A 17,949-nucleotide genomic window follows, 5' to 3' on the forward strand; every position below is an offset into this window, starting at 1 on the left:
CACACTGTAGTCAGTGCACTTATGAGGCATACTCGAACAATCCTTTGGTTACTTCAAAGAAAAAGTACGCCTCTGCTAGACTTTATTTCCCTGAACGGAGACGGCCTAGGGCACCTTCGTGAAACCTGCAAGCTTTGACGTAGAGCCGTGCTTCTTACAACCGTAGCTCTTTGCTAAAGCGGCGTGTTCGAGAAAAATGCGCTGAATTCAAAGTTGCTAAACTGGAAACTGTTTTCCTTGGTGCTTTCCCTAGAGAAATTCATTGCCGCACCTCGCTTTTTTTAAATCTTTTTTTTTTTTTTTTTTTTCACGCACAATTGGCAATTGGAATAAGCTTCCGGAAAACGTTTGCGGATCTGGTGTTAGATTTGACACCGCTCTAAAGTGTTACCTGCGTGGCGACATTGAAAACGGTGTTTCTCGAGTTGCCGTGACCTTGTTCCTGTCAATTATTATTATGCCTCTGTTGATTTTTATTTTTGCATATTACGAGATTCACGATTCCATTTCTGCACTGAACACTTTTTATGTATCTCCTTCAACAATGCCCTCGGGCGAATGTAGTGCACTAAATAAATAAATAAATAAATATGCCTGTATTGCAGAAATTATGGAATATTATTTCCACGAATAATTTTTGCACATTTTTGAAACACACTCCAGCATTATTACACTAGTTGTTGCATCAACTTACACTCCAATATTCTTCCTGAAAAAAAAAAAAATGTAAGAAATTGAGTGAACTAAAACAACAAGATGTGTTCTCTGCTGCTATTTTACCAATGTGGGTAAGTCTAGATTTTGGGTTCACAGTTACAGAAAGTAAACCTGAGTGTGAGTAGGAAATTTCAATAAAACTACTAGGTGTTTGAAATGGTAGTAGTACCACTTTTTCACTTTTATTTCACATCAACTTACACTCCCTCCTGCAACAAAACAAAAAGAAAGTAAGAATTTGGTGGACTACAAAGCTACGAGACGCGCTGTTGTACCACAACAAGTGGGTCTGGCTTTTGTGCTTGCTTTTCCAAAAATTAAAAAAAAAAATACTATCGGCAGTAAATTCCAACGGCAGTAAATTCCAACCAAATGACTTGTTTAAAATGGCAATGCAACTTCAGTTTTTACTTCTGTTTTTACATTTCACTTTGCACCCTTCAAAACTGGCCTCCTACTTACTGCACAAGGTAGCAAAATACGTAAGCTATGCATATACATAAACTGTGTACGTAAAACTATGTATGCGTAGATGTTGTGTGTGCACTACGCTATTGACTTTTCTCTCGTTATTGTCTTCCGACATAAACTTGTATTGCAAACCTCACCTTCTCATTAGTCGTTCTGCTGTGTTTGGTAAGTGGCAAGTTACAGTTGTACGACATCCAGCATCTCACTTTGTTACCCCCCCTAACTCTGAACTGCCCTGAAAAAGGGCCTGTAAGATGTTTCAAATAAATGAGTAAAGACACAGCCCAGCGTTCCGTCTCTTGTGCGGCCTACCTTCGCATCGGGTCCTCCACCCTGGTCGTCCTTCTTTCGCTTCTTGCGCTTGCGCTTCTCCAGCTTGGTGAACGGGGGCCGCAGCGCCTCCTGTGGGGGCAGCGGGGGACCCCGCACGAGGGGGGCCGCCCCCCCCGACGGCTGCCCACTCGGGCCGCCACCACCCCCTGCAGGAAAGAGAGAGAATTGCGTCAATCTCTCTACAAAAGAGCGACAGCGTAAATAACTGCTCTACAACCCGAGAGTCCCGTGCAGAGCAGGGAATAGCCAGGCAACACTGACGCAATGCAAACTGCACAGCTGGGAAAAAGCAAATGAAGGAAAGGGGTACGTAACTTTTCCACACTGCCCTTTGAGTCAAATCAAGTTCATCACAGTTGATAAGCTAACAGTGCTCCGTGAAGAGCAGAAAATAGCCATCCAACCTGTACGTAAGCAAAACAACAGCGATAAAACGCCAAACCATCTGAGCAGGGCTGGCAAAGGAAAAGAGGGCGTAGCATCTTCCACACCGCCCTGTCCCACAATGTCGAGTTTATTTATTCACAACAGTAATAGGGAAGGGTTCCAACGTTCGAGAAGAGACTGCAATGGGATCCTCGAAACTGATGAAAGTTGCGCATACAGACACGTTTGTCAGGATAACGGCACAGCTAACTCCTCCCCTCTGCCTTTCCAGGGTTCGTACAGGCTTCAAAAGCAAAAATTCAAGGGTTTTCAAGGACTTTCAAGGACCAGAAAATGCATTTTCAAGGGCCCAATCTAATGTTTTATCTGAGATTATAACTTTTTCAACACAATGAAAAAGTTTTTTTATTGCACAATACCTAAGCACATTAGTGCACACTTAGATAGGCGCTAACGGGTTCATGAATGCTTTCCCACCTTTTATTTCATGGTTGGTGTTTTTCTTTTTTCTTGCTGTGTTGCTCAGGCTGTCTGATTTCAAAACTTAGTTAATCCTGCCTGCATCTTTTGTTTTGTCAGAAAGGGCATCAGCTGAAATTAAATCAGCGAGTGTTGCTGCAAGGCAGGACAAACTATGTACACGTCTGCCATTTGCACGTAAAAGCAAACGCAGATGGAGCATATGAAGCACAACAAACATGCAATGAGCGAGCGTCCAGAGACTAGATGGAAGATGCAAGAGAGAGATCAGAAGCCAGCTTTCACTGGTTTGTATCGTGACACAGATTGGATTGAGAAGTGCCTGCTCGCAATGTTGCCTCGTAATAAAAATTCACCAAACTTGTTGCAATTTCACACAATACACTGAAATTTGATTGTTAAAATGTTTCTTTACATTTGTTAACACCTAAAATCCATGACAAACGCTTTAAATTCTCGTGAAAAGACAGGGCCATTGATTCTCTTGAGGAAAATCAAGGGTTGTCAAGGACCATCTCAAAATTCCAGGACTTTCAAGGCCTTGAAATAGGCACTTCTAATTTCAAGAGTTTTCAAGGTTTTTAAGGACCTGTGCGAACCCTGCTTTCGCACCCCGTTACAACTAGTCCCGGCACTTGCCTGCCCAGAGCAGTTCCTGCTCGGCAGATAAAAGTGACTTGGACTGGCTTAGAGCGGCCCCAAATGACAAACAAAAAAAAAAGACGCCTTCTCTCGTCAACAAGCACCTGTTTGTGGGTCATCACTGTCCTCGTGGCCAGAATCCACAATCTCGCCCTCCTCCAAGTCGGCTGCACAGACTTCATCATCGAGGTGGCTGTCAGCGCTGTGTGGGAAAGTCAACAACCGCGCGGGTCAGAGCACAATCCCTTCTCGCTTTTACTTCGGCACTCTGACAATCCCGCATCAAATCTTCCAGAGAATACCGTTTAGACATTCCATGTTAGCCAGAATGGTATCCTTGAAAGCCAGCAGGGAAGCAGAGAAAGCGTAATTTCAAGAACGTATTCCTAAAATGTTCTTTCTTTTAATTTAATATTTTGTGCTCACTCAAATGCAGACATGCAGCTACGAGAAGCACTGCACAGCTTCCATTTGTAGCTGCACAGCTCCCACATACGGCTGTAATGAAGTGGATCATTTAAAGGAGCCATGAAGAGAAAATACAACTTCGTTTAATTTGAAAGAACTAGGATTCAGTATCTCACTCAGCTCCATTACAGCCACAAAAGATGTTTTTTTTAACGAAAAAAAAAGCAAGAAGTATTTAAAAACTTTTAAATTTCGCGCCACAGTGACGTGTTATGAGCAAGAATAACGTCACACGGGCCAACAATGAAACATAATTTTCAGCGTGTCAACTGCACGTTAGCATTCAAGTGATGTGGTCCAATGGAACAACTAGAGGCCCCATTACAGACGTTGTGTCGTCGCGACAGGTCAGTTAGGCGGCCGCCAATCGCACAAAAAAGGTTCCGTGACGTCATAGAAAAGTTGCGGGAAATTGGCTAGGGGGTCGCGACTGCTTCACACGTTTTCTTTCATATCTCCGTTATTTGTTCCAAGATTGCGATGATATTGGTATCATTGTTATCGGGACTAAGCACTCTTTCTAATAAACCCAACTTGCATTTCGTCTTCATGGCTCCTTTAATATTTGCCAGTTTTTCTTTTCTGTTCTCGGCTTGAAAGAAAGCCACAGCCTTCCTAGCGACAAGTACATCCGCAACAACTCAAAATGCGCCTGGGCATTGCAAGACAGCGACTGCAGCTTGTTCTACGCGAATGCAACACTTGGCTTTGTCTCCGTTTTTTCCTACGAAGTCCATCAATCATCTCCCCTCCAGGCTGAACTAAAAAGAAAAGAAGCTGTCCGCATACCAAATTCTGCCACGTTTCCTTCGGAACAGCTCCGCATAACAGAACGGGAACGTCGACTTTCCACTGCATTGTTAGACTACAATCTACGCTTCTTTTTCCTTCAGCATTCGTAGTTCAGAGCCAGCTTGAACTTTGCAGTTCTGGTGTGTCGCAAGCTCAGCCCCTAACACTGCTGTGGCATTTCAATAGCAGGAAGAATTTATGGATATGTCAGCTCCTTGCCAGTCCATCTACATGTGTTATTGAGAGTGTGTACTAAGCGCGCGTGTTGCTCGATCCTTCAAACTTTCTCGTCAACCAAAGGTGTGCTCTTCGAAGCGAGTTGTTGCAAATACATGCCCGAAACAACAACAAAAGAAAGAAAGGGCACAAAATCAAATTTAACACTGCCTAGTTTTTTTTCGGTATTAAAGAAATCCGATTTTGGGTGTTTTACAGACCGAAGCTACACCTGCACTGAGGCGTACTGTAGTTCCGTATTAATTTTAGAGCACCTGGATTATTTTTTGTGTGTGCCAAACCTCAAAACAGGGGCATTTTTGTTTTTGTCTACATCAGCCCACATCCTCAGGCCCAGCAGCACAACGCCTCAGCCACTGGACCACCATGGCCCAGTTCTAGAACGGCTAGAACTTCAGAATGCGAAGGCCACCTTAAGAGTAGCCGTCTATCAGCATAATGCCGGAGACTTGTGCTGTGATTCCGACTTCAACGTATTCCCCTACACGCTTATAGAAATACACTAAACTGGCATGTGTGACAGCACTTTTACTTCGACAACCCTACGACTGTGTAGTGCCGGTAGTGGACAGGTTTTGTACCTGATGCATATTAGCACAAAAAAAAAAAAAAACAGCATTCAACAAATCGTGACGACACAGGCAAAGACATCACATATATTGCCTATCTACGAGATTTATGGCAGAAAAGGAAAGTGTACATGCAGCGGGAAGTAAAGAAACAAATACAAGAAAACACCGTTTCTTTCCTCCCTTTGCATATATACCCTCTGCTTTTCTTCCCCATGAATTTGTTGCAAAAGTCAATGCACATGCTGTGCTTTTCTTATGCATGTTCACTTGGCGCTAATTTTTCTTTTTAGTAAGTATAAAATCCCTATTCCAGCTTTACATTATCCCGTTTTTATGCCTTTTGTAGCAGGAGCGACCACATGCTCAAAGGCCTTACAAGGGCACCTGTGCGCTGCCAGACTTGTTTCACTCGAAGAAAAGCATTGGCACAGCTGGGCAAGCCATTAGCAAGACACAAACTCTGTCCCGAGTTAGTAACTGAGAATGGCTCATGTGTCCTAGCTACCTTCGAAACAGCAGTATTTCAGTCTCAAACGAGATTCGGCAAAAGCTTTTCATTGATGGTTAAGCTATCGAAAGGCTTGCTTTGTTGCTTGCAGTGCATTTACAAACTTCCTTCCCGTTTCCTTGGGTTGCCACTGCCCCAGTTGTTGAAAGCAGTGGCAGCTACATGACAGCATTGTTTCCCCCATGCTGTCTATTGCCTATTTATATCGCAATTCATGTTCTATGATACAACTGACCCTAAACCTCAATTGCGCGCAATTCTTTTCCCTTCTTAGTGGTTTTTCACTATACGGCGTTCTTGGCATAACAACAGGGTGTGCTGTCTAATTTTTATTGCACACTAGTGCCCCTCCCCTATACGGCCAGACTGAAACAGCCGTTAAATGCACTCCCTCATATTCTCAGAGAAGAAATGTTGCCAGGATTTTGCTTGCTTAGTAAAATGAACCATTTCGAGAGAGAATGAGGGTGTCATTTCATAACTTCTACATGGTATCGAAAAGTTCAAATTCAGGGTTTTATGCGTAGAAAAATTCAAATCCTCCTTTGAGATGTGCCAAAAGTTCCCCATGTGCATTTTTTTTTTTGCTTTCATCAAATATTACAAGGTGTTAAATTTTCCTAGGGATGTTTCACATAAAACGACCCGATATTTCTCTAAATGTTCTGCTCATGGTAGCAGAATGCCTCATACAGACTCTCGGCGATTCTTTCGGCTCTTGAATTTCCAGGCCAAACTTCGCCATGAGAATAATACATTAACTGCAGTAAGGTGCACATCAAATAGCAGCGTTAAGCAATTTCTTAGTGGACTTAAGTGGTCCGTTGAACGACTGCACGGCAATTCTTATGCACGACAACCAATCATGATGCTTATGAAAGAGCTCTAACAATCAGAATGGCACCTAAACAGCCGTGTTAAATGGCAAACGAGAAAAATTTGTACTCTGAGCAAGCTACTAACAAGTACTGCTACAAGCATTGCTACAAGCATTGCATGGGTCGTACGGCCTGGCACATAATTCAGGTGGCCACGCTACAGAAACAAAGGCATGAAATGGTCACACAAAAGCTACGATACAAAAAATACGATAAAGATTGCCAAACTGTGCTTTCGATGAATGCCAAAATTCCTAGCGTTCATGGACGTCCGCCAAGACGGCACATTGCAAATTGCACGTCCCAGGAAAACCTTGCCAAGAAACATGCCGTCGGGGAAACAAAAAACACTACTGTGAAATAGGGGTACAGCTTGACCAGTTATTGGTTATGGCTTAACTGGAAATTGATACAAGTACTTTCAGCCTGAACTATGGCTTAAGCAGGGTACGTACTGCCGAGGTTTTACGGTAACCTCTACCGTAAACTACAGCGGGGTTATGGAATTAAAAGTGCCAAATCATGATGGGCAATATTTTGAAGTCATACTTTCAATGGTGCATTTTTGTTCGCTCTATGAGGTGCCTGCGCTTCAATATTAGGGCCTTTGACATGCGTGGCAGCTTTTATTTATGACATTCATTTTTGGACAGAACTGTTTTGTGGCTCCAGTACTCTTTCTTCAACTCTAAGCTCCGTGGCTTGACAACACCCACACTTCCTCGTATGTGTTATTACTTTCGCGCAAAAAACGAAAAAAACTCCCGATTTTTACTGTGGCCAGCTTAAAAGGTTTCTGGGCAGAAGAAAATTTCACCTGTCGAAGTTCCTTTTTTAACCAGTTAACTGTCCAAGCTATTGCGCGTGATTGCGCAAGCACGAGCGGACCTGTTTTTTTCCAGACACGCCCCTCATCCACTATCGGCTTCACTTGTCCCATGCGGCCTGTCGTTCTATCACGTGACTGCCCACGTGACCCCACTGACCGTGACGTGTTCATAGAGGTCGCGCCATTTTTATATTTTTTGTTTTTCCTACAATTCTCGGTAGCTGTTTCTCTATCCGCATACGCCCGTAAGCTGCCGAAAATCTGCCACCAAATTAAGTTTTCAGTATGATTTTACGGCTAAGTACGTTGCAAGACTACCTACAACATCGAATTTACGGATTGTGCTGAATTTAAGTTGCCAGCGGCAATAATTCCCGCCAAATCGAGTGCGTCTCAAATTAAAAACGATTTTTCGCAAGTTCCGTGACAAACGCTGGAACTGCCCACTAAGAGAAAAATAGAAGCAACATCACTGCTATTTTTACCAGCGGCGAAGTTTTCGAAAATCACGTAGCGGGTGATCAGATTACGGGCGGGTTTCAAGGCCTTCAGCTAATTTTTTTCCCCCCCGAAAAAATAGGGTTTCCGGACTTTCGTATTCTCTCCCCTTAACAATACACGTAATGAAACAATGGTCCGCAAACCCTCCATACAGTACACACAAGGTACGCTTACTCGCGCAAACTAACAGCTGGCGAAAAGTTGTTCAAGTGCTAAATATGGCGGACTTGAGCACTTGCCTTCGCGGCGCAGACGTCGTCGGATTACATGTTGCACAGGCCAGGGGTAAATACGAGCTACGCGCAGCGCGATAACGCAAAATGCGTTGCTCTAAAGCAAAGACGTCGTACTGTAAGCGCAATGACGGTTAACACCACAGGAGCGTTCAGAGAAGGAGCACAAAAGGCATAAAACAGCGGTCAACATACGGCAGGCTGCCCGGTTAAAAGGCCCCCCAATCAAAGCAGCAATAAATCACATAGCGAAGAAACAAGCTGGGCAAACAAATTCCTCTCGGAGAGAGTTACAGATCCTGAACACTACAGCTGTACCATGCACAAAGTGAAGCGAAAGAGATCGCCCAGCACCCAAGTGAAACGACGTCCGCAATCAGGCCTAAGCCCGGGTGCGACCGCCATTACCGATGTGGCCCCCATTACCTTGGTGGTTGGGTTCCGCACTTCGGGAATTCATTTCGAGAGCACAGTTTAGCAATCGGCCGTACTTTTGCGGGGAAAGTTAGCGCCAACGGAAAAGAAATCGCGCTTCAATATGTAGGTTACCCGACCTTTCCATTTCTCCATTCTGTGTGTCTTTGTTCGCTAGCCCAACCTTAGGGAGGGCTTTAGCAAACACACTTTCAAGGGCCATGTGCGCGCGGCCGGCTCTCTCGGATGTGCTGCACTGCAGAGATCGATCTTGTTATGGGGGTTTTCAGAGTGATGTCGAAGTGTTAGCGCTAATCGCGGACATATTCCTCCTGCGGTGGGAAAACACTGCGTCTCGCAAACGACACACCACATTTGACCGCAACGTCATCGTCCCTGATGATGCAGCCAGCGAGCAGCGCGGCGGAGGCGGCGACGTCAGCAACACCCGCCCGGACCTTCCCATTGGTCCGCGCCGCGAGCACCTCGGGGCGTTTGTACGCAACACGGAGGATCATTAAATTACATCTGTACGAACTATTTACGAAAATGCTGGAGTCTATGCTGTTCTTTTGACGCAAACATTCAAGTATCAATAAATATAGATGGCGCCACCGGAAAGACGACGCTGTCATCCATAGAGTTTCATACTAATATACACTAGAGGGGACACTGGCGCTAGTGTCTATGCGAGCCGTTGATCGTCTGCTTCAACCCCCATGAGGGCGGCCATGCCAGATAGACGTGTGATTTTCGAACTTGGCTTGACTAAGCCAACATCTTGACTTGACTCGAAATATCTTTTTTAAATTGAAAAGCTACAACTAATGTTTATTACAGTATAAATTATTAGTCGCATAAACAACTTGTACTATACGTTAAGTTTTAATTAAGGTTTAGAAGTACTCTTTTATAAGAGGGAAAGTGATTTGTGAATGGCATACGCGGCTGAGTTTAGCGGAGCCGGTGATTCGGCGGCGAAGCGTATTTTTTTTCGTTTTTTTTTTTTTTTGCTTGCGAGTCGGCGGTCATGGTCAGCGGTGGCATCGGTGGCATGTGTCTGCTGAAGGGCCGCTGCACAGCGTTAAATTTCGTTCTGGAAGACTACGAGTAGCGGAGCGATGCGTCATATAACCCCAAGTAAGTATACACGGTTGCGGTCGGCATGCTGACAAAATCGTGAAAGGACGGTGAGTAACAGCTGATCGTTTGCTTTGGTGCCTTAAACAAGCCATAACGGCCAACTCGACCACGGAACTCGACCATATCACCTCTGTTCGTCGCTAACATGCAGACGATGTTTTATTGACCGGATGGTTAATCGGGTTCTTTCTTTGTTGTACTATTCGTGTATTCTTGATGTCTTGACGCACTGTAGCGCTGTTTCTGTGAGCAAATGTTAATTTTATATGTTGAGAGCGACAAACGTAGGGAACAGGGTATCTTATCAGGCCACACAGCGAAAAAATTCTCGTACTTCATTCGTGTTAACCTTCCAGAAGACGGCCTCGTCTTGCTAAGAGCGGCAGGCATGCAGGGCGTTCTGGAGCAGTGGGCTGCATTTTACGGGAGTTCCTAATTTTGTGAAAATTCCCGTGTAGAATGTTTCTATTAGATGACCAATAACGCGCACTGATATATCTAAGCACCGTGTGTGTACATTACACGCCCACAAGTACCAATCATCACCTGTCTAACCGAGGTCTCACGCCCAGATATAACCAGGTACGCGTGTGAAATTGAAGGCTCTCTATTTTTTCCAGTGCCTCTATACAAGCGTGCCGAAGCGCAGGAACAGTTTGAAATTACGTGCGAAGGTGTCAAACAGCGTAAATGTTGCTGATCAGACGGTGCTTGCCTAAATAGCAACTAAATAGTGCCTCTGGGGTACCATTTCCATAATACACAAGCTGCCTTCATGCATTCGTTGTTCCGTAGCTGTTCCACAATAAGTTCAAAACATTTACTCATTTTGTGTGGTTGTTCAGTCTTGAATAATCCAACTGCTAAAGTCATGTCTTGTTAAAGCACGACCTCTGAAAACATTGTTGGCGTCCTGTGAGTTTATTGTATGTGCCTTCTCTTTGGTTTAAGTAATGACTTCAGTGTCAACACGGCAGCGCGCAGCTGATCGTAACTGTGTGTTTTTATGAGAAAGCCAGAGTCATTGAATATGTTATGTTGCTGGAACCCTTTTTGTAAATAAGCATGCTGGTGTGCTGGATTTTAAGAGTACATACTTGTGCTCTAAATATCTGTACAAAAGCCTTGCAAAACCTTCAATGATGTCATCCATTTCGATACAGGTCCCAGCTGTGTCAGCAGTGCAAGGAGCAGACCAGCAGGCAACACAAGAAGCTGCACCAGGCATGCAACCAGTTTCCAAGTCAGGGTCATTGGATGGATCATCAGCAGCGCAAGACAAGGCAGACATGCCGCCAAGCTGCCAAAAACACAAAAATTCTAGCAAGGGCCACTGTTGAAAAAGCAAAAGGGCTTGGGGAGAGGTTGATTGCAGCCTACGATATGTAAATAGTCAAAACAATCCTGTACATTCAGCTGCACAATAGAGAAACAAGTGGTGAGGAAAGTGCCTTGTAGTGCATGGAAGATGTTCTTTGAATCTTGCTTGTTAGGCACTCAAGATTCAAACTATTTTTCTCGGGTGCAAGAAAATTAGTTGTTCAAAACCATCCATTGTATGCATAAATGTGACTTATAGCAGTGGCTTCATTTGCGATAGCCTTGGCACAGCATGAAACCAACTTCATTTAACTACCATGAGCAGCCATTTGAAGACTTGTGTACGTGCTTATTGAACTGAAAGAATGAAGTGGAAGTATTCTGCGTGGTATTTTAGCCCACTGTGTTCCAAAGTGGTATTCACTTGAGGGACCCTGCTGAGGAGGACTGTGTGTGGTGCCAATGACTGTGAGAGAGCTGGCACGTCCTCACTGCCCATGTAAACCTCTATTGAAGCCAGGTTCTATTGTGCACCTTTCACAAACTTTTTTGTGAAGCCGCCACCTCCTCCAGCAACATATTCATGAAGGTGTGACGTAGGGGATCAGCTTTCACCACGTGAATGTCAGTTAAAACTTACATTATACGTTGTGGCTGCAGTTTTTTGTTTATGCACCATTGATGTCTGCCCAAACAATGGATTGAAAAATGTTAAGCTGCCCTTTCCCATCTTGCAATGTCAGTATGGCTCAAAAGGTTCTGATCAGTGGGGTAGAAGGCTGCCTCACCTACTTCTGGCTGTTATCAAGTTGCAGATTGTATCCACCCACTGCTGTTCACTGTGGCTGTATATTCTCATGCCGAGTGTACGCTGTTTTAAGACCCTTGTTTTGTTCGTTGATCAGATATTGTTGCCCTGCTTCTATTGTGCTGGCAGATGCTGATCGAAACACTTCTGCTCTAGGGTTTTTTTTTCTAGCTAAGCTTTTCTAGGGTTCCTTTCATGCAATCTTTTTACCGTAACCTAACGTCGCATTTGTTCACCACTTACAGTAACCATTTTGTTGATTCCTGCATAAAGCAGCCTGCGTACATCAGTATGCTGGTTGCGAAAATGGCAATGCTGGTAGGTAGCTACACAGTGGCTCTTGGATGGGACATTGGGACAGTGGCTCTTGGATGGATGGGACTTGGATATGTTCACAGTGGCTCTTGGATGGGACAATAAATACATTGATGCGACATGCTTATGCCTTCACTCATTTTCACTGCATAGTTTGCATGTTTGCTGTTCACCAGCCTTCAAAATTTCAAAACAACTTCCTCAAGCTAAGCTTGCACTCTTGCTTTTGTTGTATTAAGCAATGCTGGCTCTTGGATGGGACAATAAATACATTGATGCGACATGCTTATGCCTTCACTCATTTTCGCTGCATAGTTTGCATGTTTGCTGTTTACCAGCCTTCAAAAGTTCAAAACAACTTCATCAAGGTAAGCTTGCACTCTTGCTTTCGATGTATTAAGCAATGCTCTGCTTATTTTATTGGTGTTACAGAGCATGACTGTGGTGAGGGCTTTTTTATAAATGAGTGAAACGGAATTCTGCACTTTGCTGTTGGCACAATAAATTCACACAGTACTCGCTTAGTGCAGTCGCCAACTTTTTCTCTGTGCTCAATATGCCTGTCTCCAGGCGCTGAGCCAGGGTTCCACTAACGCAAACAGTTGCTACAGCAACACTTGCCACTGGATGGGGAACACTGTGACAAATGTAGAATCACAGCGACTTCATTGAATAGCAAGCATGCATGCCGGTGATCGCCTCATATGGCTTCACCAGTACAGCCGGTAAAAGGCTTGTCTATAACACAGCTTTCGTACTCAGCCCTATCCTGCCCCGCCGGTGGGGGATTTCAATAAAACTACTGCGGAATTCTGAAGTCTTAGCCCTTAACTTTTGCCTCCGACATGTTTGGAACGAGTATGTTTCGGCAGTTTTCGGATGTAGCTGGTTGAAGTTGAAATCGCTGTTATAGACAAGCGATTTACCGACTGTACATAGCTATGTAAGCCATAGTTTATGGCCCAAAAGTACTGGTAGGCCCCAGGCAATCATTTGGCCACGTTCTGTTGCAATAGGTAAAGCCATTCTACCGTTGCAGATGTACGTTTTCTTCCCCTGTCTGATACTGCACTGCATATACAGAGTATTCATTTAATTACATTGTTTTTACCTTCAGCTTCAAACACCCCATATGCGTCCATGGTTGCGGGCGGTCACAGCGATTGCGCGTGAGCCTTGGTTACACCGGTGAATACACGCAGCTGATTAGCAACGGAAAGGGACTGTGTCGGCTGTGTTGTGCTTGCGGGAACAGCCTAGCAGACGACGGTTGCACTGGCGGAATCGTCCTATGCAAGCGGCCTACCCTCACTTGTTTCGCCGCTTTCTCCCACGATAAGGTGCCGACCCACCCGCTGGTGGACGCTCCCGCAACATTAAAAAAAAAAAAATCACCGGCTGTGCACACATACTTACTGCTGATAAAATATTTTTATTTGTCTTCGGCGCTACCGTGCTCGTGACGTTATAATCGCAAGCGTAGTCATGAACGTGGCTAGGATGGAACGCACTACCCGGCGCGGAGTGCTTCCCGTATCCATTCATTCCAGCCGTGCAGTATTTGCGCACTGCAGCCGCTGGAATCAAACGCCAACAGCAATTCTGCCCCGGAATGACCCACCGACGCTTTCGACGCCGAAACCGAAACTGACGGAGCGGAAAAGTACGAAGCCTAGTACATATAACAATCGTCAAGCCTCAAGTTAAGCCAAGTTCGAAAATCACGAGTCTACGTCACACAATCAGCTCCATGGGGGTTGAACGATTGCAGCGCCAGTGTCCCCTCTAGTTTCATTAGTATGAAACTCTATGCTGTCATCCTGTCATTTTTATCGAGAGTGTAAACACGCAAAAACACAAACAGCCATGGAGGAAAAAAAAGGAGGAAAACAGCTGATAATCGAAGCGAAGTGCAGTCGGTGCTGTTGCCGGCGCCGTGCTGCGAACTAGCGATACATTTATATGTTGTTGATGGCAACGACAGTTTATCGATGTTATCGGACGGGAAGAATCCAGAACTCCGCTTAGAGTGGCCCGCGTGGTCCGTTTCCTTTCACAGTTCTCTCTGGTTCTCTGCTAGTTCGACTGTCGCGAGGAGCCTTCCACGATGGTCGTAAGTGTAGTAGTAGTAGCTCATCGACTTTTTCGAGATTTGACTGTGGGCTGTCTAATTTCAGCGCTCTAGCCTCAAAGGTATCACGTTTGAAAATTGGTCAAAGACGTTCTCGTGTCAGCCGGAGTACTTCTTCCAGCCGGAAAATGAGGAGGAACTTGTCGAGGTGAGCGTCTGCTTTGGCGGCGGGAGGTGAGACTTGACTCGCTGAATTCTTGGTCATTCGTTGATCGGCCAGGTCCTGGCCTTTGCCCGCCAGCGCGGAAAGAAGGTACGAGTGGTTGGCGCCGGCTTCTCGCCATCGGATATTGCGTGCACTTCGGAGGTCATGATCAGCATGCTGCGCTTGAACCGGGTCCTGAAGGTTGGGTATGCTCTTCCAACTGCCTCTGAACCTGCCCGCCTTAGCTGCCCTTTACGCGCTGTGAATGCGGCGTTATGTTTATTTGCTTAAAATGCAGGCCATTGCGTAAGGGGGGTTACAAAAGGTAAGTGTCCCGACAACATCAAGTTTGGAATCAACTTGAAAAACGGAGTTCGATCCAAATAACACAATTAAAAAAAGATAGTGCAAAACAAACATCATTTTAAGTTGCACATAGGGACATGTGAAGAAATACAAGTATGCAGTATACAAACTCAGTTAAAAAACGTCTTGGAACACACGCAGCCAAAATTTGAGTGCAGCGTGCACAAGGCAAATTTTGCTAGTTTGGAAAATGCAGGCTTGTAAAGGGCGACACAAATACAGAGCGTTATCTCGAACGTACATTATACAACACCAAAATGCAAGCGGGCATGGAGTGTGAAACTGTAAAAATGGAAGCATATGCTGATGATCATGACGATATTACGACGCTCCGCCATCATGCTGCTTTATAAAGACTTGTTTTAAGCCCAAAGTTGATCTGTTGTTAGTAAGATACCAAATAGTCCTAAGTTATGTAACAAATGGTAAACACACTAAATGCTTGCACAAAGTATACTGCCGATTAGATCTAAAGCGCTAACCACATAAAGCGATTTGGGGAGCGATGCGACTAAACTCAGGGACAACTTAGAACGGCAACGGAAGTTGCCCCATCACCGTAGCTGGATGATACTTCAGGCTGTGCAAGAAGTACCTTACTTGAACGTGACATGAGGCGCTTTTGTGATTTCTTGCACTTAATCTTTTTTTTTAAATTCATGCAGCGACTGCAAAAAATTTAGGTGTGAAAAAGGAGATGTTACGCATTAAGCGCAATGTCGTTTCAAAACGAGCGTGTGTTGACATCTGGGTCTGTCGCTTCGGCAGAATGATACACTACCTGAGCTATTGCCGTTCTTAACTTGTACCCGAGTACAGCGATGAACTACTTTTTGCCACGGAGCAAATTGCTAATTGGATCACTCGGTTCTGAGTTGCCAGAAAAAAATCGCTCAGCTTTTGGAAGTGGCCTCAGCGACTAGCCAATTGGAAAGCCGCAAGGGGCGCATCTTCCGGCTTGGCCAGAGAACGAGGGGAAGGGGTGGACGGTGGCGTCCTGCTAGAATAGTACAACCCTCTGCTTACCGAAATACGTTTATTTCCCGTTGTTGTGGCAAATGCACAAATAAAAAAAAAAAAAAACCATGTGGCTGTGCATACTTCGATAATCGTGTTAGGCGCTATGCGGCTATCGCGTTTCAAAGTCGCTTGCGCGATCGTTTCATGTGGCTGCCTGAGCGAGCGATTGGGGATCCCCGTTGCACCGCTCATCACTTCACTCGCAAAAATCGCTCCATGTGGTTACCGCTGAATGATTATATGGTGGCGACAAACACGTTCACGACGTCATCGAGCCATGTTTTTACTCCTGACCAGGGTGTAAGAATAATTTCGAAGTATTCATTGTTTTCGCTTCCGTGCTGATAACGTTTGGCACATTGCATCTTTATCGCTTACTGACAGTGTGAAAATGGTTTGCACCAACGTGCTATCATTTTACGCATCCTGTTAGAAACGTAGGCGGCTTTCTCTTTGCCGAGGCACACATTGAGACGTGTGTTCAGTGTTCTAGCTTTCTTTCTGTTTGTAAATAAACTTGCCAACAACAGAAGCACACTATACGCCTCGAGCGCGGCCTGTAGGGGCGCCACTGAAATCCCCCTAGCGGCCCGTTTCGAAAGCAGGCGCGGGAGTCCCCGGCCCGCTCCCCCCTGTCGCCGTTGCTTTTGGGGCTCGTTCAAGACAGCGATTTACCGTTTGTCCGTGTTCGAAATACCGAATAACGTGGGGCAGGCACTCTGTTTGCAAGCGTGGCATGTTCACGAGAGTATAAACGTTTATGACGCGATCTTAGTGAGATCTAAATGAGCGCCGGGCGTGTGTCACAGTCCGGCGTCCCGAAGCCAACATTTGCATGCAGCTGATTGCAATTCCGCTGCCCTGAAATTTAGGGGCAGTGTCTCCGTAAGCAGTGTTTCCTCCGATGGTCATGTTGCGGCCATACACACGATGATGTAAATCGACTTTGTGCACTTACAAAATCTAGCTGAGCACTCATACCTGACAGCACGCAAGTTACGCCTGCCAATATCACATATCAGATATTGATCAGTACCATGAACAAGCCAATGCGGAATAAATTTCACAAACATTGTACCAAAGAAGTACGACGGATAATGCAAAATTACTCTCCGGAGTCAGCACACGACGGCAAATTTAATGCTGGGTCGTCTTGTCCCGAGGTGAGCGCTCCCAAAGATTCATCTGTTACATTTATCATCCACGAGAAGCGCGAAGATGGGCTTATAGAGTAATCCGCGTCCGTGACCAAACTCTTCTTCGAAACATCGTCGTAAGAGTCATGACACAGGGAGACTGCAGAATCTAGCATAAACCGAAATCAGAGGCCCTTATCAGATACGACACTCTTCCAACGAGCCCGTGTATACGAGATTTTGGCGCACGTTAAAGCTCTCCAGGTGGTCAAAATTAATCCGGAGCCCTCCACTACGGCGTGCCTCATCGTCTCCGTTGCGTCGGCACATTAAACCCTGCAATCAATCAATCAACTCTTCCAACGACACCTCGTATCGCTTGTGAACTGCCTATCCTGTATTCTTCAAAAAATGAGTCCGCCGAGTGATCAGCCGTTTTTCAAGGCGAAAAACAAACGAAAAGTGAACACGCATCTTGTGTGTGTGATTACTAAAACGTTCATTCGTTGATTCCGCTCCGCATTTGTAAACAACGATAGTTGAGCGTCCTCCTCCTCATCCCCCCCCCCCCCCCCCCATGTCTAGCGAAATATCAGTGCATTTCGCATCTAGTTGGTCTGGTGAATACTACCTTGCTCGAACAAACGTCTTTAGCATTTCAGAAGCTGCACTCGTTTCTTTTTTTTTCATTCCCGTACGACTATTCTATTTATTCCTTACTTGCAGACCATTCATTTTCCCGTGGTTTCATTAACATATACCTTGGTTCTTACTATAAGGCATGAGTGGGCACATATCTGACAATGCACAGCCTTTGAGTCTACTTAACATTTTCGCGTGGCTTATATTCCCATAAAAGGCACAAGTTTTTGTCAGCTATTGGGTTATCACGTCCCCGAAACATATTTTTCTACGGCGTACATATTCGAAGCAAAGCCGCATTTGTTGTCTGCGCTGCAAAACGAACTAACCACTTACAGTGCCAATATCAGGCCTAAGCGAGGCGACAATAAATAGAATTCACTTGTGCTGACGTGTTCGAAGGTGACAGCGGTGATATGCTGCTGCCATCGCCGACGCCCGCAAGAGCGGCCAAGAAGCGC

At 45.2% G+C, this 17,949-nt stretch overlaps 2 protein-coding genes and 1 long non-coding RNA gene across 6 annotated transcripts in view; 2 read left to right on the plus strand and 1 right to left on the minus strand.

Annotated features, from left to right (window-relative positions):
- Nucleotides 1–9,002, minus strand: part of LOC144162669 (uncharacterized) — a 36,616-nt gene extending 27,614 nt beyond the window's left edge. Inside the window, exons 1-3 of one of the 3 annotated variants that reach the window (XM_077693294.1) lie at nucleotides 8,603–9,002; nucleotides 3,135–3,232; nucleotides 1,501–1,667 (exon numbers count right to left, since the gene is read on the minus strand). In XM_077693294.1, the coding sequence (XP_077549420.1) occupies nucleotides 1,501–1,667; nucleotides 3,135–3,232; nucleotides 8,603–8,685 (348 nt within the window). In that variant the 5' untranslated portion in view covers nucleotides 8,686–9,002. The remainder of the gene's footprint in view (nucleotides 1–1,500; nucleotides 1,668–3,134; nucleotides 3,233–8,602) is intronic. The other 2 variants (XM_077693293.1, XM_077693295.1) reach the window with 2 other exon arrangements.
- Nucleotides 9,003–9,422: 420 nt separating this feature from the next.
- LOC144162673 (uncharacterized) lies at nucleotides 9,423–12,171 on the plus strand. Its single transcript, XR_013320738.1, has 2 exons — nucleotides 9,423–9,602; nucleotides 10,769–12,171. It is a non-coding gene; the product is annotated as an uncharacterized LOC144162673 (long non-coding RNA).
- Nucleotides 12,172–13,871: 1,700 nt separating this feature from the next.
- The window catches only part of LOC144162672 (L-gulonolactone oxidase-like), a 31,789-nt gene continuing 27,711 nt past the window's right edge, over nucleotides 13,872–17,949 (plus strand). Inside the window, exons 1-3 of one of the 2 annotated variants that reach the window (XM_077693300.1) lie at nucleotides 13,872–14,161; nucleotides 14,226–14,327; nucleotides 14,400–14,525. In XM_077693300.1, coding sequence (XP_077549426.1) covers nucleotides 14,156–14,161; nucleotides 14,226–14,327; nucleotides 14,400–14,525 — 234 coding nt within the window. In that variant the 5' untranslated portion in view covers nucleotides 13,872–14,155. The remainder of the gene's footprint in view (nucleotides 14,162–14,225; nucleotides 14,328–14,399; nucleotides 14,526–17,949) is intronic. The other variant, XM_077693301.1, reaches the window with a different exon arrangement.

This window comes from Haemaphysalis longicornis, unplaced genomic scaffold (assembly GCF_048455015.1).
Source record: "Haemaphysalis longicornis isolate Haplotype H1 unplaced genomic scaffold, Haemaphysalis longicornis Haplotype H1 scaffold_12, whole genome shotgun sequence".
In the NCBI taxonomy this organism is placed as follows: Eukaryota; Metazoa; Arthropoda; class Arachnida; order Ixodida; family Ixodidae; genus Haemaphysalis; species Haemaphysalis longicornis.